The 26,024-nt window shown below is 47.9% G+C and overlaps 1 protein-coding gene across 11 annotated transcripts in view; it reads left to right on the top strand.

The window, feature by feature from the left end:
• The window catches only part of EIF4G1 (eukaryotic translation initiation factor 4 gamma 1), a 1,670,216-nt gene that overhangs the window by 884,559 nt on the left and 759,633 nt on the right, over positions 1–26,024 (top strand). For all 11 annotated transcript variants that reach the window (XM_069618798.1, XM_069618805.1, XM_069618804.1 and 8 more), the window contains one exon: positions 22,011–22,123. In XM_069618798.1, coding sequence (XP_069474899.1) covers positions 22,011–22,123 — 113 coding nt within the window. The remainder of the gene's footprint in view (positions 1–22,010; positions 22,124–26,024) is intronic.

Below are 26,024 nucleotides of genomic sequence, written 5' to 3'. Positions count from 1 at the left end.
GGGCTCTCAAACAAAACATGTTCCTACTGTCAGAACATGTACCAGGGGAACTCAATCTGCTGGCAGACAAACTCAGCAGAGATTTCCCCCTGCCCAAAGAGTACGAATGGCGACTGCACGAATACATCGTCTTCGTCGTCTTCACACAATGGGCATTCCCAGAAATAGACCTGTTCGCAACCCTGGAGAACTCACAATGCCAAAGTTACGCCTCCAGGTACCCCCAGAACCAATCCAAGGGGAACGGTCTGTCGATGTAATGGTCAGGGAAATGTATTTACGCTTTTCCCCCCCCTACTCCCCGTCTCAACAAGGTGGTGCACAAGATGCACCAGGAACAAGCGACCATGATACTGGTGGCCCCAATGTGGGCCCGACAGCCATGGTTCGCTCACTTGATGGAGATGTCTCTATCTCCCCCAGTGAAACTCCCCTGCCCGTACAACATGCTGTCACAAAACAAAGGCAGGACTCTGCATCCATGCCCCCAGAACATGAACTTAGCAGCTTGGCTCCTGAGATCATAGAATTCGGACATCTACAACTCCCGCAGAGATGCATGGACATCCTCAGGGAAGCCAGAAAACCTAACACTCGCCACTGCTATTCTAGCAAGTGGAAGAGATTTGTCATCTGGTGCAGAGGAAAAAGCATCAACCTGATTGACTGCTCTCCCACACATATTGTTCTATACCTGACCCACTTATTGGATTCAGGTCTAGTGTTCAATTCCATTAAAGTCCACCCAGCGGCACTTTCTGCATACACCACTTCCCAACTCAGTGTCGTGGTGGAAGATCCCTGTTATAAAGGCCTTCATGGAGGGAGTTATGTTATTTTGCATTTATATAGCGCCTTATATACCATTGGTATGGTCTGAAGGCGCTGGTAGGTTGAACGCCCTTGGGAACCGAAGTTCAGGTCGGTAGAGAGAGTAGGGGGGAGTCAAAAAGTGCATGTGCGCACCATGTATGTGTGCAGCTGGTGCGAAAACAAGTGGTAGCTGCTTCTTAGCTGTAGGTGTGGTGGTTGAGAGATCAGGAGTATGTGTTCGCTCTGGTCGGCTTTATCCGGAACGAGTGTGGCTGCGTTAGGCCTGAGAAGAATGCCTGGCTGGGTGGTGAGAAACCAGCAATGTTTGCTTAGAGTGATGTGGAGTAAGCGGGAGATGTAGATATGAGAACAGTTATACCGAATGGTGTCATAGTATCTGTGTTCTAGATGAGTGGTGGTGCAAGGGAGAGAGTAAGCGTGGGGTGTGGCGTGATGTATGTTTTCAAGAGTTTCCTTCATTCCAAGGCATGTTAAGTATCGTCCGTTGCACATAATCGTCCGTTCCTCATACTCGACCGCTCCACACATTCGTCCACTCCGCACACTTCGTCAGGTCTAGACACTTGTCGAGACTATATGCTCGTGTAGTTTATCCACTCGACCATACTGGTCGAGGTAGGACACTCGTTCAGTCCATAATCACTCGTGCGCGCTCCCCACACTCGTGCGCTCCCCACACTCGTGCGCTCCCCACACTCGTGCGCTCCCCACACTCGTGCGCTCCCCACACTCGTGCGCTCCCCACACTCGTGCGCTCCCCACACTCGTGCGCTCCCCACACTCGTGCGCTCCCCACACTCGTGCGCTCCCCACACTCGTGCGCTCCCCACACTCGTGCGCTCCCCACACTCATGCGCTCTCCGCACTTTTCGGTTCCTCATAGACAATACACCCCCGATAGCTGACCCAGCTCCCGGATGGGACCTTAACGTGGTACTTACCAGACTCATGGGCTCACCATTCGAAACCCATGCACAAAGCATCTCTTAAACACCTCACTCTTAAGACTGCTTTTCTAATAGCTATCACCTCCATCAGGAGAGTAAGTGAACTACAGGCTTTCTGTTCTAGACCCCTTAGTTACAGTTCAGAGATAAGGTGGTTCTACGCACGCACCCAAGGTTTGCTCCGAAATTCATCTCGAAATTCCACGTAAACCAGTCTATAGAACTGCCAACGTTCTTTCAAAATCCTTCCAACTTGGGAGAAAAAACTCTGCACACACTAGATGTGCGCAGAGCGGTCATGTTCTACATGGAAAGAACCAGACCACTGAGGAAGACTAATCAGTTCTTCGTCTCAGTGGCAGCAGGAAGAGAAGGGGATGCAGTTTCAAAGTCCACTATTTCTAGATGGATTGTTCAATGCATCACTCTCTTCTATACTCTTGCTAAGAGAGAACTGCCCTTTAAGCCAAGAGCACACTCTACTCGAGGCACGGGGGAGTCCATAGCAATCATTGCAAATGTGCCCCTTGAGTCCATCTGCAAAGCGACTACCTGGAGTTCTGTGCACACCTTTACAAAACACTACTGTCTAGATGCACACTCGAGATCTGACTCCCAGGTGGGACAGGCAGTATTAAGACATCTTTTCTCTACTGTTCCTTCTCATAACCCACCGCCAACTCCGGGTACTGCTCGCTAGTCTATGCACAGCATGTGATTCTAAGCAGATTAACAAACATCAGAAGACAATGCATTACTTACCGTAAAAGCATTTCTGATGGTTGTATCTGCTTAGATTCACATGCGCCCACCCTTCCTCCCCGCTCGGATGGAAGGAACATAGACTTCCTTTTATATCTCTTTTCTGTACACACTCACGTCTAGAAGGCTCCCTCAGGGCAGAAAAATACAAACAGAGGGACCTCGACGCGTGAGGGATTGTGGGTACAACGCACGTCACTATAGGGATAGTATTTCAGACACGCCTTGTCGACGTCCCTTTTCGACTACGAAAAACAAAATGCAATACTCCGCAGTGACCACTGGATGTCGGACCTATTCACAGCATGTGAATCTAAGCAGATACAACCATCAGAAATGCTTTTACGGTAAGTAATGCATTGTCATTCATGAGCATGTCAATCCATGTCAGACCCCATGCTGGAGAAGGAACAAGTTACTTACCTGTAACTGTTGTTCTCCAGCATGGGTCTGGCATGGATTCACATACGAACCCTCCCGCCTACCCCTCTGCGGCTCTTCACTTGGTCATACTGCCACTTTACGTGCTACCAAATCTGAGGCTGGCTGCTGGAGGCGGGGCTTAGGAAGAGGGCAGTCATTGGCTCTGGGCAGTATGACGCAGAGACCAGTGATTGGTTACTATTATGAAAGACAGATCAGAAACAAAACTGATACTGAGTTTTTTTTTCTGTACCAAGGATTCCCAGCCTGACGGGGAATATTCATGAGCATGTGAATCCATGCCAGACCCATGCTGGAGAACAACAGTTACAGGTAAGTAACTTGTTCCTTCGAAGGGATTGTGTCCTCCGACGTATTCCTTATCTTAGATATCTCCTTCCAGCTCTGCTGGCCTCGGAAAAATTTTCTCTGGAGGGCGCTGCGCGTCGACGTCTGCCGATTCGATGTCCCTCGACAGCCGCCGTGTTGACGTCATCCTGCCTATAAAGGCTGCGCGCAGCGTCCGTTGCTCAGTTCCGTTTTTCTGCGCTTACTCAGTGCCTCGGAATACCGTTGCTCAGTTTTGTACACAATTTATCCTATTTAACTCGAGATATTCGTTCCGTACTCGATGGCTTTGTCGTCGGAACCGACGACCCCTCGGTCCGGCTTCAAAAAATGCCGAGATTGTGGGAAAAAGATGTCGCTGACTGACCCTCACAGTTTGTCTGTGGTGTTTGGGAGCTGAAAACCATTGTTCGGAGTGCGAGGACTGTATGTCCATGACAGCTAAGGCCCTGAAGGAGCATAGGGGGAAGCTGGAGAAAGGTAAGACTTTAAAAGCTTCTTCTTCCTCGATGAAGTCGAGACATTCGTCTCCTCGTCACCATTCGCGCTCCAGGTCTCGGAGTGGGTCCCATCAGTCCTAGAGATCGAAGCACTCGAAGAGGAGACGTTGAAGATCCCCCTTCTCCGTCATCCTCTTCCTCTGTTTCTCCAAAGAGAATCCCTTGCCCCACGAAACATAGTTCCCGGGCTGAATGGGAGGAATTCCGCAAAAATAGGATGAGCGTCTTCGAGAAAGCGGCCTCGACCCCCTCGAAGACTGCCGAGAGCGATGCTCTGGTCGAAAGACCCTAAGGTCAAAAACGCTGCGAGTCGCAGTACCCGGCGAAGGAAGCTCTCGAGTAAAGCTATGACCTCAAAACCTTCGAAGGTTCCATCGACGAAGGTTCCGTCGACGCCGAAGTCGGTGTCTTCGACGCCGTTGTCGAAGAGACCTTCGACACACGGGTCTGTTGACTCTACGCCATCTTCGACACTTGCGTCGACGCCAAGGAAAGTCATGGTTACGGCACATCCAGTGGCTATCCCCAGGTCCTCGATGACGATGGCGTCGAGATTGTCGACTTCCTCGAGCAGAATCCCAATTCTATCGAGGTCCTCGAGGCCTCCGCCTTTGTTTTCGATGCCACGCCCGAAGCCTTCGGCGTCGACGACATCGACGTTTTCGAGGCCGATTATGACAAGTTTGGCACCCTCTGCCTTGGAGATGGGTTTTTCACCCTTTGTGAGTTCAGAACAATTGAGAACTATGTCCTCAATTATGGAAGAGGGTGAGCTATCTGAACAGGAAGACACATTTGAGTTGCAGGGACCTGCAACCCAAGTTAGAGAGGAGTTATCCTCAGAAGAACGCAGGTTAAAGGATCTTCATGATTCCTTACATGAGGCAAGTGGGTTAGACACTTCCCCTGAGGTGGAGTTTGCTAGGCCAGACCCGGGGGAGCATGCTGAAACCCCCTATAGAGCCTTAATGGCCAGGATCACAGAGTTCATGGGATGGTCTGCACCTTCACAATCTTTCCAACAAGATGACCTCACGGATATTCTTGACAAAGGTCCACAGGAGGATCCTGTAGTGCCCTTTCATAAAGCTCTTCAGAGGAAGATTATGACGAACTGGGAAACCCCAGATGTCGTCCCGGCAGTAAATAAAAAAACTGTCTACAAAATACCCGGAGTTTTTGTCAAAACACCCATCCCCAGAAAGTCTGGTGGTACAGGCAGCATCTTCTACTGACGTCAAGACTGCTTACCCTACCGTCCCACAGGACAGGGACGATAAGAAATATGATGCTATGGCAAAGAAAGCTTTTTCGGCATGTAGCATGGCATTAAAATCTGTTAATGCTACTTGCACCCTTGCTAGATTCAGCCATACACTTTGGGAGTGTGCTTCTACAGCGGCTGACTGCATCCCGGAGGGAGAAGAAAGGGAGGCGTTCCTAAATGTCATACAGGACGGTAAAGACGCTATGTGCGAATCCCTCCAGACGGGCATTGATTCGGCTGACCGTATCAGCAGAGCAATGGCGGCAAGTACAACAACCAGGAGATTCGCTTGGTTGAGAGTCTGGTTTTGCCCCAGATGTGCAAGCCAGGCTCTTGAACATGCCATTCGATGGCTCTTCTTTGTTTGGGAAAAAGGCGGATGACAGTTTAGAAAAACTGCAAACATCAAAAGCAGCAGCAAAATCCCTAGGCGCTGCAATCCGTCAGACACCTTTTCGTCCCACAGGAACCTCTGCGAGGGGCAAGTCCTTTCGCTTCTACTCCGCATTCGGAAGAGGTAGAGGACGACTGGCTCAAAGGGGACAAAGAAGAACTACCCGAGGTGCACGGGGTAGATATTCAAAAGCCGCAGCAACAGCAGGTGCCTCTTTACCATCGGCATCTGCATCAGCCGCCCCAAAACCATTCTGAGGACTTCCCTCACAGGACACCTGTAGGAGGCAGGTTAACTCAACATCTGGCGGAATGGCAGGCTATCACGTCAGATGCTTGGACATTGGAAACAGTTGCCCAAGGTTACTGCCTGCCTCTCCTACGCATACCTCAGTCATCCACCGGGGATCAGCTCTCAGAAAGCTCCAGATCCGCTCCTCTTGCAGGAAATTCTGGACCTGCTAGAGAGAGGTGCCATAGAACCGGTACCTGTAGCGGAGAAGAACAAGGGCTGGTACTCCCCTTACTTTCTCATTCCAAAGAAAGACGGAGGACTGAGACCCATCTTGGACTTGCGAGAATTGAACAAATTCCTCAGGAAAGACCAATTCAAAATGGTAACGCTTTCTCAGATCCATCAGGCCCTTCAGTTCCAGGACTGGTTGGTATCTCTGGACCTTCAGGACGCTTATTTCCATGTGCCTATCCATCTCAAACACAGGAAATACCTGAGGTTCGCAATTGGCAACACATTATCAATTTCGAGAGCTGCCATTTGGGCTGACCGCCGCCCCGAGGGTCTTCAAGTTAATGTCGGTAGTGGCGGCAAGTGTAAGGAGGGAAAGGATTAACGTCTACCCCTACCTGGACGATTGGTTGATCAGGGCTGTATCTTCGGAACAAGCTCAGATCCAGCTAAATCACGTTTGCCACTCCCTTCACAGACTGGGCTTCTCCCTCAATTTAAAGAAGTCACAAATGATACCATCGCAGACACTCCAGTTCATCGGAGCGATCCTGGACACTTCCCTGGGAAAAGCCTCGCCACCAGAGGTGAGGGCTCAAGATATTCTACAGATGGTTACCAAGTTCCAAAATGCCCAATGTCTCCCAGCCTTCGACTTTTTGAGGTTGCTAGGCCTCATGGCATCCTGCATTTTCCTAGTGCCAGAGGCTCGCCTGAGAATGAGATCCCTCCAGTGGGCACTGAGGACTCAGTGGTCACAATTCTCAGGAAGAATGACAGATCTTCTTCAGGTTCCCGATAGGGTGGCTCGAGACCTTCAGTGGTGGGCCTGTCAGGAGAACATTCTGAAAGAACAGTCTTGGCAACCCTGGCCGGAGATAACAGTAGTCACGGATGCCTCACTCACTGGGTGGGGAGCCCACGCCAACGACTTGACCATCAGCGGTCGTTGGTCTCCATCGGAGTCCAGACTACATATCAACCTGTTAGAGCTGAGGGCCATCAGACTTGCGCTGAAGGCGTTCCTGCCAGCCGTGCAAGGGAAGAATGTCCTGATAATGACGGACAACACAGTGGCCATGCATTACCTCAACAAAAGAGGAGGCGTAGGATCACTACCCCTGTGCAGAGAGGCGATGCAGCTCTGGTTTTGGGCAATCCAAGAAGGAATCTCTCTATCGGCAGTTCACCTAGCCGGAGAGAACTTGACAGCGGACGCTCTGAGCAGGCAGAGCACAGACTCCCACGAGTGGGAACTAGCTCAGGAAGTCCTTCAAGAGATCTTCGGCTTTTGGGGAACCCCTCAGGTGGATCTGTTCGCCCCCAGTGTCAACAGGAAGTGCGATCTGTTCTGCTCATGGGAATTTCCCCCGAGAGGAGCTCTGGGAGACGCGTTCATAGTGGACTGGGAGTTTCCGCTTCTGTACACGTTCCCACCTGTCCCTGTCATTCCTCAAATGATCAGGAGGTTGAGAAGATTCCGGAAGACCATGATCCTAATTGCCCCGGATTGGGCCAGGAGAACGTGGTACCCCGGACCTTCTAGACTTGTCCATCTTCCCTCCAATTCGACTTCCACTCAGAACCTACTCTCACAGAAGGGAGGTCAGGTTCTCCATCCAGACATCAAAACCCTCAACCTTCACGCTTGGCTTCTGAAAGGCTGAGGTACAAGGATTGGGACCTCCCTGATGATGTTATGGAGGTGTTGCTTTCGGCAAGGAGGCCAGCAATAAAGTCTATACCGCTGCCGTTGGAACAGATTTTGCAGCTGGTGTAGAGAAAAGGATATCGACCCCTTTTCGTGCGGTACACCAATGGTTTTGTCCTTCGTACTCTATTTGGTGAATTCAGGCCTTCAAGTTGGCACCATTAAGGGCTATCTCGCAGCGCTATCCATCTTTAAGCGCACTGCGGAAGAACCATCCTATTTCAAATTACCCTTGGTTATACAGTTTCTAAAGGGGTTAACCAACGTTTATCCCCCAAGACCATTCCAGGTTCCCCTATGGGATTTAAACTTGGTCCTAACTTTCCTGATGGGCACACCTTTCGAACCACTCCATTCTTGTTCGTTAAGATTTCTTATCCTTAAAACTGTTTTATTAATAGCACTTACATCTGCTAGAAGGGTGAGCGAGTTACAAGCTTTCTTGTAAACCCCCTCATACAATCTTTCACAAAGACAAAGCTGTCTTTGCAAGTGAAGCCTAATTTCCTCCCAAAGGTGGTTTCTAAATTCCATATCACTCAGAAGATTACCCTGCCATCTTTCTATCCTCCTCCTCATCCGGGGAAAGAGGAAGAGAGGTTACACAGGCTGGACCCTAGGGCTTTAAGTTTTTACATCAGTAGACTGGCCAGGATAAGACAAACAGACCAGCTGTTTGTAGGCTACACATGTTACAAGCTAGGGTTACCAATAACTAAGCAGACCATTTCCAGATGGATCATTCTAGCCATTTTGGAATGTTATAAACTGGCAGGAAAAGAGCCCCCTACAACCTTAGGGCTCATTCGACCAGAGGCATTGCAGCTTCCTCGGCCCTCAAAAGAGGAGTGCCAGTTAAATACATTTGTGCGGCCGCCACATGGTCGTTCGTCCATACCTTTACACGATTTTATAACTTGGATTCCTCCTCCAGTCAAGAGACTAGGTTTGGAAGGGCGTTATTGCACTCTATTCATCAATAGAAGGCAGCATGAAGTCAGTACTCCCACCTCCAATAATTGAATACTGCTATGGGAGCCTATCTAAGATAAGGAATACGTCGGTGGACACAATCCCTTCGAAGAACTAGTTACTTCTTACCTTGTAACGTTCTTTCAATGGGATGTTCCTCCGACGTATTCCTTATCGACCCTCCCATCCATCCCCGCAGTTCTACTTCCCTTGTTGTTGCAGCTTACGCTCCTTCAGGGTGATTAGTCTAGTCCAGACAGAAATACTGTGGGCTACAAAACGGAACTGAGCAACGGACGCTGCGCGCTGCCTTTATAGGCAGGATGACGTCGATACGGCGGCTGTCGAGGGACATCGACTCGGCGGACGTCGACGCGCACGGCGCCCTCTAGAGAAATATTTTCCGAGGCCAGCAGAGCTGGAAGGAGATATCTAAGATAAGGAATCCGTCGGAGGAACATCCCATCGAAAGAACGTTACAAGGTAAGAAGTAACTTGTTCTTCTGTCGTATGGTATGTCGTAGAGTGCGATCCTTAGAATCTGTATTAGATTTAATTTTTGGAACCTGGATCGGCATCTTCATTCATCAATGTTTAGCGGTGTGTGTTCGTTCTTGTGGGTGGTCTTCTAGTTCGGCATTGAAGAGCCAGGATTTGAGCTAGGTGGCTTCTTGTGTTCCGTATATCCTTTGGTAAGTCATTCCAGGTTTTGCCTGGTGAGAGAAAGAGGATCCTCAGTTTTCTTCTGTTTTAGGGTTTCGGTTCTAGGCGGGTGTCGTTGCTTGGTCAGTTTTCTTGTTTGCTGATGTAGGCTTAATTTATCTCTCAAGAATTCTGCGCCTTTGTTGTGTGTTGCTCTGTGCGTGATACACATTGCTTTGAATTTTATTAGTTATATTGGTAGCCAATATAGTATTTTTGGTGCAGGTGTGATGTCTTCTCTTCGGGGAAGTTTAAGGAGGAGTCTGGCTGCTGTATTTTGTACTCGTACTTTTTTTTAGAAGTCGCTCAGGTATAGGCTACTGGCATAGTCTACTCTAGACATGACATGAGTGACGATGGCAAGTGTTTTGTTGGCGAATGACCGAAATGGCAGGAACCTTTTTGCTGCTTGCAGGAGAGAAGCATTTCTTAAGTAGGGTGTTTACTTGTGGCTCTAGAGTGAGATTGTTGTCCATCAAGACCCCCAGGTTTTTTACAATCGATGATGGGACTGGGGTCGTACCAAGTTCTTTTGGCCAAGGGATGTAGTTGTCTCCTCCGTTTTATGTGACGATCATGATCTCCGTTTTTCCCAGGTTAATTTTGAGGTGGTTCGAGTACATCCAATTGTATACATCTCGAAGGCAGTTCTCTAGTGGTGTTATCCTCTTGGGTGCCTTGTATTTCGAAGATAATTTGTCTCATCGGCGTAGTTGTTGCAGGTGAGGCTGTGTCTTTTGATTAATAGGGATAGGTAGATGTTGAATAAAAGTGGCTAGAATGATGATCCTTGTGGTACTCTGCATGTGTAGTCCCTTGGGTTGGACTTGAAAGGTTTCATCCATAGGGTTTCTGTTTTGTCTGTTAGGAAGGATTTGATCCATAGTAGGGCGGTGTCAGTTATTTCCAGTCCTTCTAGTCTCGTTATGAGGATGTTGTGGTTGACTGTCGAATGCTGCGGATAGGTCTAGAAGTATCGGGCCAGTGCTGTTGTCAGCGTTTAGGTCGTCCCATATTGAGAGGAGAGCTTATTCCGTTCCTCTCATTGGTCTGAAGCCAACTTGTGCTTGGTCTAGTAGGCAGTGCTCTTCTGTTTTGTATATGTACGTTTCTAGCAGTTTGGCTACGTAAGGGATGTTGGAAATGGGTCTATAGTTGCAAAGGTCCTCTAAGTTTCCTGTTGTATCTTTGAGTAGCGGCCTGATGTATGCTGATTTGAAGGAGTGTGGTACTTTGCCAGTTGAGATCGAAAGGGTGAAGTTCCAATGTTATTCCATTGGAGTTCCTTGTTTGAGAATTGAATTGTATATGTCCGGGGGGCAGGGATCTTCGGGAGAGTCTGATTTGTTGCTTTGACTTACCAGTTTGACGAAAGTCTCCACTGATATTTCAGGGAAGCTTCGTAGTTTTTTCGGGTGTTCCTCCTGAGGTGGAGACTGTAGTGTGATCGCATGGTCTGCTTTGCATGTTTTGTTGGATGTTAATGATTTTGTTTTTGAAGTGGTCTCCTAGGCCATTGCATAGATGGAATTGGTGTGTTGCATCCCCGGTGGGTTTTGTATTTCATTTATGATTTTGAAGAGTTCTTTTTGGGTGTTTGGTTATTTGAAGATTCGCTTATCTTGGTGTTTCCTCTTTGCTTTTTGTATTTCCCTTTTGTATGAGCTGATCTTTTGCAGAAATTTCAGTTGATTCGCAGTGTTGATCCTCCATTCTGATTCTAGTTTTCTCTTTTCCCTTTTCATGGCGCGAAGTAGTGGGGTTAACCATTTTGCCATTGTTCTTTTACGTGAGGGAGTAAATGTTTTTCTCTGGGGATATCGTCTAGGGTTGTTACGATCCAGGAGTGGCGTAAGGTTACTTTTTTTGCCCAGGTCAGCTTCTTCCATAATTGTTGCTTGTGGTTTGCTGAGTTCCAGGAGTTCAAATGGGTTGTAATTTTTGATGGTTCTCCAGTTTCTTTTCATGGTGATTGGTGGTTTGTCTCGTTGCTTTTTCATTGGGGCGGCCATAGTGATTGTGAATGGGATGATGAGGTGGTCGCGCCAGAGTATTTGTATTGTGGGTACTGCATAATAAAAGCTTTATTGGAGAAGATTGTATCAAGTGTATGCCCTGCTGTGTGTTGCTCCTTTGACTAGGAGTTGTAGATTCATTGCTGCTAGTTGGGCGGTTAAAGATTTTTGTGGGGTTGAGGTTTCTTCATCGAACCAGATGTTGAAATCTGAGGATGGTGAGATGGTTGTGCTTGATCGCTAGAATGGTTATTTCTTCCGCGAAGGTGTCTACAAAGGTTGCATCGTAGGTTTGCGGTCTGTATATCAGTATGAATTTCAGGTTTATTTTGGGGTTTATTGATGGGTGCAGTATTAAGGATTCGCATTTATCGATGTTTAATTGATCTTCCAGTTTGATAGCCAGGTGTTGCTTGTGGATGTTTGTCCCACCCCCTCTCTTTTAGTGTTCCTGTTTGCTATGATGCATTTGTAGTTTCCATGCAGGCAGTTGTTGAGGGTGATCTTTTAGTTGTCATCTGGCAATGTTTCAGTTACAAATTGGATGTCGATACCTCCGTCAGATAGGTCGTATATTTCAGTTGAATGTTTGGATATTGACCTTGCATTTATTAAATTACAATGCATTTTCTTGGTGTGGTTGTTTTTTGGTTGTTCCTTGTTTTGGTTTGTAGTTCAGTCATAGTATTTCTGTATTGATGATTGGATGAAGAACATTGAATCGGGCCACTAGGTTGATAGCATGGCTGTTTAATCGTGGTGCTTGACGGTCGGTTGAAGATCAGCGATGGGTCTGTTAGGTTAATGGTTGGGTTGGTGGTTATCATGGTGCCTTGTCTAGTATGTTGTGGCTATCGATGGTGCCCCTCTTTTCTTGACTACTGACTGTAAACACCCCAAGCCCAGTCAACCAACCCACCGGGCTGAGGCTGCCAACAGCACATCACTTCTATTTTACTTTTCCAGCTTATTCCCACTAACTCACCCCCCTTCCTTTTTTCAGAGCCGCCAGAGCGCCAGGGCTCCACTGCAGTGGTGAATAGTGTGCAATACAAATATCCTTTAGCATCAACATAACATTAACATGTAAGGGGCTTGGAGTCATCCCACTCTCTTCTTGGGTGCTCCCGTATTTTTTCTGGGTGTTTCAGGTGAGTCTTGCTTTGTCTTGGGATTTCGGTGTTGAGGTATCGAAACTCTGGTCGTCGCGAGATATGGTGTAAGATATAGGGATTTTTCTCTTACATGGATTGTTTTGGTGATAAGTGGGGTGTTTCCTGTATTTGAGGCATCTACTGGATGCTGTTGGCTTTGTGTGCATGTCCATAATTGCACGATCTTGCTCTTCCTCTGCGTCCCTTTCTGGATCTGGGCATTTTGGTTCACGATGCAGAGATAGAAGTGTAAGTGGTCCTCTGAACTGTATTGTGCAATGAGCAGTATTGATGTTTCCTTTAATCTGAATATCCTTGGATGCTCTCGGGCTCGGTCTATCCTTCCTGTCAATGGGTCAGGCGTGCTTTCTATGGGTGTAATTGTCTGGGGGGTTTTGGTGATGGGCGTTCGGCTGTCGGGTAGATTGGGACTCAATTAAGGTAAGTAACAATAGATCTTGGGGCATAGGCAGGATGTAGGGCCTTCGTTTCCACGGCGTAGATGATCAATAGTGGCACGCAGTTGAACAATTGACAAACACTAAGCACAACTTTATTTATTTGTATCGCGCACTTGCAGCCCAGGGACATCGAGGCGCAATATTTGTGAGTCCTGTATAGTGTGGAGGGGGAAACCTACGCCTAACAGAGCAATTGGGTGCAGTGCCAGACACGACTAGATTTGAGATACAGTTGAACAATTGACTGTAATAATAAACACAGCTAAATGTGAGTCATGTATAGGGGGGAGAGGCCTACACCTAAGAAAGCAATTGGGTTATGGAAAAAAGAAAATGTTAGGGAAGGAAACGAAGGTTAACAAGTTATCTGAACAGGTAAGTACTTTACAATCCCCCAATGAAGTAGAAGTTAACCCATTACCTGCTGTACAAGTACCTTATGTATGACTTTTTGAGGGACAGATAACCACAGAGGGTAAGAATCTCCAGGGAGCAAGGACAGCCAATGTCAATTGTGCAAAGTCTAGGGAAGCTGAGGCACTTATTGACCATAGCACAAATGTCTTGCACAATGTTATATAGAGAGTTTGTGGAAAAGAATCGCTGTTGGGCCACAAGCTGGGAGGCTTGTGAAAAGCAAAGATGCAAGCAGCTCTGCAAAGGGCAGAAAATGCAAGTTGAGTGAGAGCAAGCAAGTTACATACAAGAGGTAAGTATCCCTAGTTAGACAATACCTTAGTGCTGAAGAAAAAGGATCCAGCTGGCTTTTGTTCTTGTTGCAGTGTTGCAGATCCTGTGTTCCTGGGCCTCAGTCGTGGGGACAAGAGGGAGAACGTCTGGGAACTCCTGCACTGTGGTTTGAAGGTTGGCAGCAGCAATGGGCTTACTTCAGATCAGCGCCACTTTGCGGTTTCAACTACCGGCAAATAGCACCACTGTGGTTCTTGGGCTCCCCTTGCTTCTGAGGTCCAGCACTCTTTAGGTGGCTCAGGCATTGGTCTCCCTGCTTCGGGAGGGTCCTCGGGATCTTCCGGGAGCTCAGGACGGCTTAAAGACGAGGTACTCATTTCTGGTGTTCCTGTCCCCTGGTACTCCGTTCCAGCAGCAGCAAAGATGTACAGCCATCGGGGAGTGGGGTTGTAGTCAAGTTCGGCTTGGTCAGTTTATCCCACCAACCCAAGGGAATAAGTCATCCGTTACGGGCTACTCAAGTCGATACGTAAATTGGAGCTTCAGCACTGCAACAGCCCTTCACCGGGCAAACCAACGGTCCAGGATGGTGCAGCAAGCTTCTATTCCAGTTTCTTCTTCGCTTCCTTCATCCAGTGGTCGACTCTGCCTTCCTTGCAAAAGACCTTACCTATATATGCAGGTTTCTCCCATTCATTGGCAGTCTAGCTGTCACACACACAGCAGGGTGGCTGTCAACTAAGGACAGCCAGCCAAGCAATCACCTTTGGGTGCATGCCTGTAACCAAGGAAACTAAGCACAGGGAGTTTCGGGAACCTTCCTCGCTTCCTGCCCGGCCAGACACACTGGAGCCAGATGTGGGCTTCACTCTTGAATCCCGCCAAAGACAAAACAAATAAAAGGACCAAACCTTGTTTGGCGCGCAGAGTAAAACTCAAGAACCTCAGAAGCAACAAATGGCGAAAAAAGACGACCAGGCCATTTTGACAATATGAGCACCCATAGGTGCAATACTGCAGCCGAGGATTCAGCCTGTTGTAAAAACACACAATGGTAGGAAAATTAAACCACTGCCACCAGCCATTAATTGTAGTGAGGGTAACATAAAAATGAGAAAGTAGACCACGGGGATACCAAATAACCCCTACACCCCACCCCTCAGCACTACACGTAAGATGGTCTGTCTTGGGTCGACAAAGGGAAAAAGGTAAGTAAATTCAATTTCACTTTACTACTCTTGGAAACAGTAGTTTATCCAAGAGAAGGTAGTTCAACCTTAAAATAAATCCAAAGGACTTCTCTGTGACACTGCACTGAGGGTGCTGTGCATCACAATACAAAACGTGATGCATATAGAGTTTGTCAGACCCCAAAACGAAAAGAAACTGAGTCCAAATCAGATAAAAATACATGAGTGAGAAAAAGGTCCCACACGGGGGTAAAAATTTAAAAGCCTGGAGTCCAGCAAAAGGGCTGGGGGTCTCTAAGCTTGAAGGGAATTGGCACAGAAACAAAGATTCTCCCTAACACGCAGTCTGGCTTATCTTAAGAGGAAGATGTGAGCTGTAGGTATGTACACAGAACCTTAGCTAGACATGCACATCAAAAACTCTTACACTTGTAATGTATATACAATTATATATTATATATAAATACCAGAATTACTTTGATCATACTCTTCAAAGGTCACTTTCACTTTTGTTTGCGGTTACATTTGTGGCAATGTTAGACAGGGAAAAGACAACATTATAGTATTATCGATTACTACGCGCACCTGCAGTTTCTAACAGTTCCTACGGTAATGCAATTACTCTGCAAACACCTATAGTAAAGTTACCTGCAGTTTCTAACAGTTTCTACGGTAATGCAATTACTCTGCAAACACCTATAGTAAAGTTAATTTTAAGGGAGGAAAATGGTTGGTGTAACATTAGCTTGGTTCAAGGTTCTAGAGGGTTTTTCCGCACTGCAAGTCTTTTGTCCAAAAACACAACCCTAGCTAGAGGCAGTTCAGAGAGGGCTCAAAGTCTTGACAAGCAGCAGTATTCGAAGAGTTCCAATGGATTTCTTCCAGTCTCTGTTAACCACGAACAAAGGAGACCTGTAAAAGGACTTGATGAAGGGACACAAGCAGTGACATTGGTCAGAGGTAAGAGAGGGTGACCCATGGGTGCACTCCAATGCTGTAGAGCGACTTCTTGGAATCATTTAAGCAACATTTTCCCCTCAGTACCTTAGGTTAGAAGATGTTTGTACAGGATGCTCTGCAATGTTGCCGCTCTGGGCCAGACCGCTGGATTCCTTAATCTGATGACTGAAGGCAGGACAATGGACGGGATGTCTCAGCAGCAGTCTCGAGGGAGGACTTGTGGCACGACTTTCAGCAAATTCTTGGTTCACTCTGCCGTTTTGGCACCTTTTCTGCAGGACCAACAAAGGACATGGATCGTACAGTCAATCGTCTTCGCTTCCTGCAGTACTGCACTCTGGTGAAGGGGTCTGGGAGAGTTGGATCAGGTCTCTGAAGCGTCCTTACAGGTTCAGGAACGATTTGGACAGATTTGGCCTTTCCACAACACAGCACTCAAAGGGCAGCAGGTCTCTTGGTATTGGGGTTCTGCAGTTCTGGAAGCTCCTAGGACTTCGGCAGATGGCTCAATTCAAAGTTTGTCTTGGGACTGGTTGTTTCCACCAAAGGGAAGGAGGCGCCTTCTTCGGAGCTACTCGGGCACAAAGAAAACTGGGTCAGGACATCAGCGGTCGATTCATAGTGTTGCAAAGGGTCTGCAGGCTTCGCTGATAGTCGCCTTCTTCGGTTACTTCAGTTTCCAGTGGTAGACTTGCTTTTAACTGCAGAAACCTCACCTTTTATGCAGATAGCGCACTCTCTGCATTTTACAGAAAGGTGTGTTTGACTGTCCAATCAAGACAGCCAGACCCCCTGTGGGAGCTGGTCCTATTCAGGCACTCTGCCAGACAAAGGACATGAGGCTGAAAAACTCCTCCCCCACTTCCTGCCTGCCCAGACACTGGGATGCTAGGCAGGGCTACTCAAGGTTTCCCTCCAAAGGCAAAATACATCCACACTAACCTCCCCCTCCCAGAATGGTTGAAGGGTTAACGAAGGACAACCACACTAGTAATGGCGAAAAAAGAAGGGAAGCCCCAAGTTGGTACTTGGGTGCCCCTATTGTGCACTACCCCGAGGCTATGGACATAGTTGTGGTATACAAATTACACAATAGTTGTAGAACACATCCACTGCCACCAGCCATTACTTGAAGATTGTCTATGTGACTAAAAAGTCACAGGAGTAGAGAGAAGGGCATACTAGATATCCCTTTGCCACTCCACTGGTGTATCTCTCAAACTATAGTTTTGGGAGAGATACCAAGTATCTGCCTATCCTTAGGAACTGTATTTTTGAATGGATTGTGTCCTCCAACGTATGCCACATCTTTGACACGTAACGTCCACAGCTGTGCTGCTTTGGAAATTTGTCGGCAGAGGGTCTCCTGCGCTTGGTTGATGTCCCTCGAAGGCCTCTGTTCTGCTTTGATAATATCTTCTACCCCTCTGACCCTGTGGTCGGGCTTTAAAAAGTACAGGGACTGTAAGTCCAAGATGTCCATCACGGACCCGCACCGTATCGGCATGTCGTGTCTGGGTGTCAAGTTGTTGACTGCCAAGGCCTTGCGTAAGGGGAAGTTGCAGGTTGGTCGGGTATCCAAACCCTGTAAATCCAAGAGGTCTACTGGTCTTTCCACTGACGACTCAAGGGGTGACTCTCCCCGTCGGAAGCAGTCCAGGGGATCTCAGTCCTGGAGTGGTTCTCGCCACTCGTTCTCCTGGCCGAGGCACTCTCTGAAGCGTAGTCACTAGTCGCCTTCCCCGTCAGATGATGGCTCTGCAAAGAAATTGGCTTGACCCACTAAATCCTCTACTCTGGAGTGGGAGGCATTCAGGGAGAAAATATTGGAGATTTTTCAATCTCAGGGCACTGCCCTGTCTGCACCTCTGGTTGAAGCTGTCGGGGAACAGTCTCAGTCCGATGTTCGTGCGCCTTCGGGCCTGGGCGGTCGCCGCGATAAGCATTCGAACCGTCGAGGTCCTGTTCAGACAAGGGGATGCGTTAGTCATGGATTGGTCATTCCCACTACTGTGCGCGGTTCATCCAGTGTCCGTCATTCCTCAGGTTCTAAGGAGGTTGCAGAGGTTTGGATCCACATGATCCTAATTGCTCCGGATTGGGCCAGGAGAGCGTGGTACCTGGACCTTCTAGAAATGTCCATCTAGAAATGTCCATCTGTCCTCCACGCTGTCTTTCCCACAGGTAGGATCTGCTGCTTATCGCGAGGGAGGTCGGGGTTCTCCATCCGGAAGTCAAGTGTCTCAACCTTCACCCATGGTTTCTGAAAGGTTGAGATATAAGGATTGGGACCTCCTGGATGACGTGATGAAGGTGTTGCTTTCAGCCAGGCGTCCGGCAACTAAATCGCTGTACCGTTGCTGTAAGATTTGCCACTGTTGCAGATAACAATGTCTATCCTTTTCAGTGTTCCATTCCGATGGTTTTCATTCTTGCTTTCTTTGTCTCACAATGGTCTTCAAGTGGATACCGTTTAAAGATTACCTGGCAGCGCTGTCTATTTTCAAGTGCTCTTCTGAAGAATGTTCTTATTTTCAGATTCCTTTGCTTGCCCGGTTTCTAAAAGGGCTCACAAATGTATTTCTCCCCGCCCCCCCAAAATCCCCCTTTCAGGTGCCGGTTTGGGATCTGAATATAGTCTTGAAATTGTTGATGGGTGCTCTGTTTGAACCTTTGCACTCTTGTCCTTTGAGATGGTTGACCCTTAAAGACAGTTTTCTTGAGCAGTTAAATCTGCTTGCAGAGTGAGCTAAATGCAGGCACTTTCGTCTAAGCCACCCTTTACTGTGTTCCACAGTGATAGGGTTTTTCTAAAGGTATGTCCTTCCTACCTACCTAAGGTAGTGTCTGAGTTTCATTTGAGCCAGAAGGTGGTACTCCTCCTCATCCTGGTAAGGAAGAGGAGAGACTCCATAGGTTGGACCCCAGGAGAGCTTTGAGCTTTTATATTTGTAGGATGTCCAGGGTCAGAGTGGACGACCATCTTTTTGTGGGATACACTGGACACCGATTGGGCCAGGCTGTTACCAAACAGACCTTGTCCAGGTGGATTATCCTCAACATTGCTGAATGTTACCGATTGGCTGGCAAGGACCCTCCTGAGTGTTTGCGGGCTCAAGCCACCAGGGGCGTGGATACATCCACAGCCCTACAACAGGGAGTTCCTGTTAAAAACATTTGTGATCCTGCAACGTGGTCTTCCATCCACACCTTTGTCGAGTATTACTCCCTGGATACTTTCCATGGTCATGATATGGCCTTTGGTAAAGTAGCACTCTATTCTGCTATCTGATTGGGTATATCCCAATTCTTCTCCCTCCATTCACTGATACTGCTTTGGGAGTCTGTCAAAGATGTGGAATACGTTGGAGGGGACAAGCCATTTGAAGAACAAGTTACTTACCAACTGGTAACATTCTTTCGACTCGATGTTCCTCCAAAGTATTTGACATCGCCCTCCCAGCCTGCCCCTCTGAAGAATTTCCTATGCTATTGCAGCTTGCGTTCCCACAAGGCTGTGCAGTCATGGAGGCTTGGTATGTGGTTATGGCACACGTTGTGGAGGGAAAAAATATGAACGGAGGCTACGGGCTCCGTGCGTCCTACTTATAACATCGGAGGCCTTCGGGGAACATCGACCTGACGCCATCAACGCAGGACAGTCAGCCGAAAAATTTCCGAAGCGGCACAGCTGTGGACGTTGCGTGTCAAAGATATGCAATATGTTGGAGAAATATCCAGTCGAAAAAACGTTACCAGTTGGTAAGTAACCTACTTGATACAGAAGAATAATCTTATAGGTGGACCTTAAGGGTCTCCAGCAACACTACCCATAAGGAGCTCTGTGCTGCAGTAGTAAAAACACATGCCTTTAAGAGCTATGGAGCAGACGGACTCCATAGTAGGTAGAATACAAAGAATAGAGTTCCAAAAGACAGAACCCACAAAAATGAATGAGTGGAAAAAGGCTCCACGCATTCAGGATTTAAACAAAAAGGTCCAGAAGTCCAGCAAAAAGTGCTTGGTCTCACTATGAGAGGGAATGAAGCATACAAATGATAAATCTCCCTAACAAGGCCTGAATAAGGCATATAAGGCAAAATGGAAATCACTTGAGCTGGATTATGATAGAAAAATTATGACCACCAAAAAGATTCTTCAGTGAAGTAATTAATATCTGTTGCCAAAAATGACTAATGTTTTTTGTGATCCTGAAACTTCTTTAAAGTCCAAAGCTTTAGCCCACCCCATCTGCCCCACAGCCAGGAGGTCCAGCAGGCCTTTCCCAACAGAGTAGTGGCCACAACAAAATATAAAACGCGCTGGGAATCAGCTCAGGGACCCAAACTTTGCCACAGCTGACACTAGAATATAAAGGACAACTAAATTCTCATTTAACATATTTCGAACGTCAAGATGGACAATCTTGACTTCAGTGCACCCCACTTCCTGTCGAACATCCCAGCGAAACTAGTATTGGACAGTAAAAATGTATTCACTCCATTGCTCAACCAGACTTGTTAATTCTCCTTTTGGCCTTAGCTCACTTCCTGAAGTTTAAAGTAGCTACCATCACCCCTCAGGTGAAGAAGGCGGGTTTGAATTCCAAAGACGTGAAAATCGGAGGCCAATCAAAAATTTGAATTTCCTGTTTAAGGTTTTAGACAAAGTAGCCACTAGCCAACTGCAGGACCATCTGGAATCATCAATTTTACACAGTAAACTATCTGGTTTCAGAGCTGATCATAGCACAGAGACTGCCTTACTTTATCTACAGACTAACATGCTTGAGAAGGTGGACCATTAGAAAACCGGGCTCTTGGTCCTCGTCTACTTATCTGCGGATTTTGACCTGCTTGATCATGATTGTCTGGTTCACACTATCTGATCTAGGAATTGTGCCCCAATCCACAAGTTGGATTAAATAATCTCTCCCATATAGTCTTCAATATGTTGACAAAATGCCTCATCAAACCAGCTCCCATTCTCTGTGGCCTTCCACAGGTGGCGTGCATTTTGTCCATGTAATCCTAGAGACCCAAGGGATCTTTTACACTAATGCTCAACTGCTTGTGGAAATCAGTGGGGATCATGTCACACGCCTATAATCTTGAATTAGTTCCATGTGGTCATCTAACACTGCGTCCCTTTCTGGATCTGGGCATTTTGGTTCACGATGCAGAGATAGAAGTGTAAGTGGTCCTCTGAACTGTATTGTGCAATGGGCAGTATTGATATTTCCTTTAATCTGAATATCCTTGGATGCTCTCGGGCTGAATGACGGAAAATTGGCTCTGTCTAAACGGAGCAAAAACAGCTCTCTGGCTAGAGCAAAACTAGGGAAGGAGTACTTGTGTTTCTGTGTTCAGGACTGTTCAATCCCAGTAGTTTGAAAAGTTAAGACTCTAGGGGTCTTTCTCAATTCATGTCTTGATGCCGTGACTCAGACTAATTACATCTGAAAGAACTGCCACTACTACCTGAAAATCCCGGAGAATATTAGGCCTTTTATCTCCAAGGCAAACTGCTCCTCAATTCCTTGTGCCATTATTCTCACATCGTTTTGCAACACATTATTAGTGGGGGCCAGCAAAAAATGCATGCAACAACTCCAAACCCTCCAATATAATGCTGTTCAAATTAAGGACAATCTTAGGCATGAGCACATCAGCCGGCATACAATCCCTACATTAGCTTTCCAGCTCGGCCCAGATTCAATCTAAGACCGCTTTTCTGCTGCACAAATGCCTTTATGGCAAGGGGCTGGCGTACTTGAAGGCTTGTATCACCCTATATATCAACCCAAACGTAGTCTTTGCTCTGCCAACCTTGGACTGATCAATACCCACAAGTTAAAAAGGGCCAAGGGTCTAGGATGGGCTTTCTCCACATTGGCAGCACAGGTATAGAATTCACTGCCAAGTACCCTACGTTTGGACAAAAATACGAAGACATTTCGCTCAAAACTGAAAACTTGACTTCATCTAGTACCACTCCTCTGTAATAATAATCCTATTTGACCATGAAGCTTCTCAGAGTATTGTCTTAAATGTTAGTACAGTTGTGATTTTGTGCACCCAGATGCCTTCGGGATCCTGGTGTTGCAAATTTTCTGAATGGCATTGTTCATACTAGAGTTTAAGGTTGACTGGTGACTGTCCTGTGTCTGTTCTGCCCAGTGCTGCATTCTGACTAGGTTTTTTTTTTCTTCCTAGCTGGAGCCTACTATCCCGCTCAAGGAGTCCAGCAGTTTCCACCTGGAGTTCAGGCTACCCAAGTTATGATAAACCAACCCCCACAGATCCCTACTAAGCGAGAACGCAAAACTGTACGTGACAATCTATCCTTTGTAGGCCATGTTCCAGAGTACAACTTTGAATCTGTACTTTTTTACAACTTTTTTTTTTAATTGGTCAATTGTAATAGTACTAAACGCGTTTTATCTGTAGATCAAATGTTTTGTCATGAATATTTCTTTGCACCTAGTTCATGCACCTTATAAATACATGTTTACCTTTCCAGATCATGCAGTAATTCTTCCTGTGGCTCTGTGTGCACTACAGGTACAAAGTGATCTATGGAGATGTGTAGATGAAAGAAGGGAGCAGGCCCCTCTGTGTTTTTACTATTCTTTGTTGCAGGTTTTTACCGCCTATTTTGGAGCGCGAGGGGTAGTATTCCACCTTTTTTATTTATGGAGTAAAAGTGGCTAATAAATCCCCTTTACCTTTTAGGTCTGTTCGCAGGTATGGCGGGAGAGGGTATTGTAACATTCCCATGTTTTTTTTTTTTTCAAATTTGTATTGGTTTGAAACGAGACAAAGGAAAATTCAGGATGCAAAATCTCAAACCAAATCCACTCCCTTTGTCTCACACCCTCCCACCCTGCAGTAACCAAACATATTTCCTTCAGCCTGCTGCTGTTGGTTACCCCAAGATAAGTTTTCCCCAACCTCGCCCACATGCCCAACGTCTTGAGCATTCCTATATTCCGATCTTCAATAAAAGGCAACAAGATGGCCTCTGCCCTATTAATGTTGAACCCCAACAACTTCCTGTACTGGTGTATCGCACTGAAGGCCACAGGAATTGAAGTGTGTGGATTTCGTAAAATGCAATAGAACATTGACATACATGATGGAACTGATTTTTCTACACTCTGGCCTGGTGGACAGATGTATAGGAAGGCCAACCTAGTATTGACGGGGACAACTCGGTGAGCTGTAGCCAAATCATTTCAAGGTAGCAAGGTGAGCGGTCTGGGCTAAATATCAAGAGGTGGTGAGCTTTTAAGGGGTTCACAATGAGCACCTAGTGAAGCAGTCAACGAACACACTTCAACAAACGGGTATAAAAACACTTCTTTAATTATGTCCAAAACAGTGACACATTACTCCTAACAGGTAATATTATTCTTCAGCATTTGGTCTGGCATGGATTCACATGCTCATTGCCTGTCAGGCTGTGAGTCCTTGGTAAAGAGAAAAAAATCTGTTTCAGTTTCGCTTCTGAAATGTCTTTCTCCTAACAACCAATCACTGGTCTCTGGGTCATACTGCCCCCAGCCAATGACTGCCCTCTACCTAAGCCCCTCCTCTGGCAGGCATCCTCAGATTTTTACTGCACGTTCAACTGTTGGGAGTCTTCCTGCTATAGCTCTTGGGCTTTTACTGCGTTTTGTGATTTTTTTTTTTTTTTTCTAAGAGTTTTACTGCATTTTTTTCGGTCAATCGAGCCTCAAGCTCCACTGATTAACCTTTTGATTAACGGGGACCACTTTTCGGATTCTCCCGCACCCCTCAAGGGCATATTTTTTTCGAGTTTCTTCTTGGAGGATTCCAGAAGCTGCTTCAAGGCCTACCCCGCGTGGACATGGCGGAGGAGGCAGCGGTGGCCTCAGCGCCTCTCCAAGGTTTACCCCAGCTGCAAACTATGGAACGTCTTTTCAGACACTGGACATTTCCTGTGCCTCTGTCTGCTTTCGAACCAGTCACATGTGGAGGACGACTGCGTGGGTTGTTGGGAGATGGTGCCGCGAACGCGGGCCGACCGATGCGAGCGCCTCAACGAGTGGCTGCAGGCCAAAGCCCCGGCTCTGGGTGAGTCCCGGCAGCATGCCTTCCCTGCCCAGAAGAAGAAAGCTGAGCGGTCTTTAAAGACCTTTGAGGGCGCCACTCCCGTAGGGGCCAACAGAAGGCCAAGCACCGCAAGTCCACTACTTCTGGGAGTGCTGTTGCAATGGGCTCCTCAGCGGCTAGGCCGAGTTGAGCGTCTCAGCACCTTCGTCCACGAGCCAACGCTCAAGTTATTCGAAGAAGTGGAAGTCTGACCATCTGTATAAGCTTTTGGAGAAGACCCGGCCCGACGGAGAAGACCAAGGGGGGAGCAGGGCTCCGACCCTCCCTGTAAGGCTGCAGACTCGGCCAGGACCACAAAGGTCCACGCATCCATCGACGTGTTAGCGGCCACCCTCGCGAAGGCCGCCAGGGTGGATTCGCAGGGCATGTCTCCCAAGGGTAGGGTATCCCTGCCTGCCAGGTGGGAGTCCTCATTTGAGCCCATCGACAAGACTCTAACGTAATGCCCATCATTTCAGCGAAACGGTCTCCCTTGGTTGCAGAGAAGGTGGGGCGGCGGGGCACGGTAGTCTTCCAGGGCACGGACATTTCCTCAGAGGAAGAGCTCATTGAGGAAGAGCCCACTAGCCTCCAGGCCCTCCAGGAAGGGAGATGCGTCAAGAGTGGGCCCTATGGTGGTGTCTGTACAAGACGACTAAGGTGACGAGCAGACTGACGGAGCGGATCAGCCTAAGCCGCAAACGCCCCGGTCCTAGTCACCTCCACTCCAGCAACCACCTGGGGATCTCAGTGGACATTTTCTGCATACCCTGTACTCGGAAATCCGAACAAGGATGCCTCTTGCGCCGAGGCAATCGGAGTAACCACCACCCAAGAGGTGGAGAGTTCATCCCCCTCCACCTTTTCACCCCTCTTCCCCCACCGAGGGAGGACACGGAACTGGACATGGCAACGACTGGCACGGACAATGCCGGCCTGAGGGCTCTCCCGTCTCCGCCGGCTAGATATTCACCGCCCGGCGAGATTGGCTTGTTACACGCCATGATCTCCAGGGCCTCGGAGCTGTTCCAGCTCGTCCCGTAGGAGAAGAGGGTGTCCTTTACCAGCGTCAGGAGGCGAAGAGGAAGCCTGTACTTTCCCATTATTGGATGACATTTGGGACGAGGGTTTGTCCTTCGTGAAGAACCCTTCATCAGCTCTGGCAAAAAAGGATTGCTTCGAAAAGTACTACTCTGCGCCCAAGTGTTTACAGTCCGAGCCCTCTCCAGACTGATTTCGGTGGCGGCCAAGAATGAGTCTTCGGGCTCACCTCGTCGGCTGCCTCTGCCAAATCCGGTCCACGACGACCCCCTGACATTTGAGTGGAAGAAGTTGGATGCCATGGGGCGAAGAGTGATCTCGTCGGCAGCAACAACCATCAATCCCGCTAACGCCCTCGCCATCGTGGCGCGTTACTGCAGGGAACTTTGGTTCAAGATGGGCCCCCCTCCTGGATTTCCTTCCCGATGACAAGCGGGCTGAGGCGTTTGAGATTCTACAGGAAGGCGAGGTGGCTTCGGACCACACTATTACAGTGGCCACAGACATTGCCGACACGGGATTCCGCCAAATGGGCATCAGCGTTGCCTTCGTCCGTGAGGCTAGTTGAGGGCCACAGATTTCCAGCAGGATGTTCAGTGGAAGGTGTTGGTCATGCCCTTCGTAGACAATTTGTTTGCAAAGACTGTAGACGAGTCTCTCCAGGCCATCAAAGCAGACACTGAGACGTCGCATGCCCTGGGCACGCTTCAGCAATGTCAGCCGTTCTTTCGGACTTCTGGAGGGAAATCCCAAAGTTCCTCTAAAGGATTCGGGGGAGTTCACCTACAGGCCCCCAAGGTGGCGTTTTGACGTCGAAACAAGATTGAACTGGCAGTGGAGTCGACCCCAGTGGGAGGCCGGCTGGAGAACTTAGTCAGCGTGTGGAAGACCATCCCAACCGACAGTTGGGTCCTTGACGCTCTCGCCCACAGACACACCCTAGAGTTCCAACAAAAGTGTCCAAGGATACCCCCAGTGGCCCGTCAGGAAAACTACGTCCCTCAGCTGCTGCTGGAGGTACAGACCATGTTAAAGGGGGCGATCGAGCTCGTCCCGAGGAAGCTCCGGGGC

The sequence above is a fragment of the Ambystoma mexicanum genome, chromosome 10 (assembly GCF_040938575.1).
Source record: "Ambystoma mexicanum isolate Mex_15411 chromosome 10, UKY_AmexF1_1, whole genome shotgun sequence".
Classification (NCBI taxonomy): domain Eukaryota; kingdom Metazoa; phylum Chordata; class Amphibia; order Caudata; family Ambystomatidae; genus Ambystoma; species Ambystoma mexicanum.
This window is presented reverse-complemented; position numbering and strand designations above follow the sequence as displayed.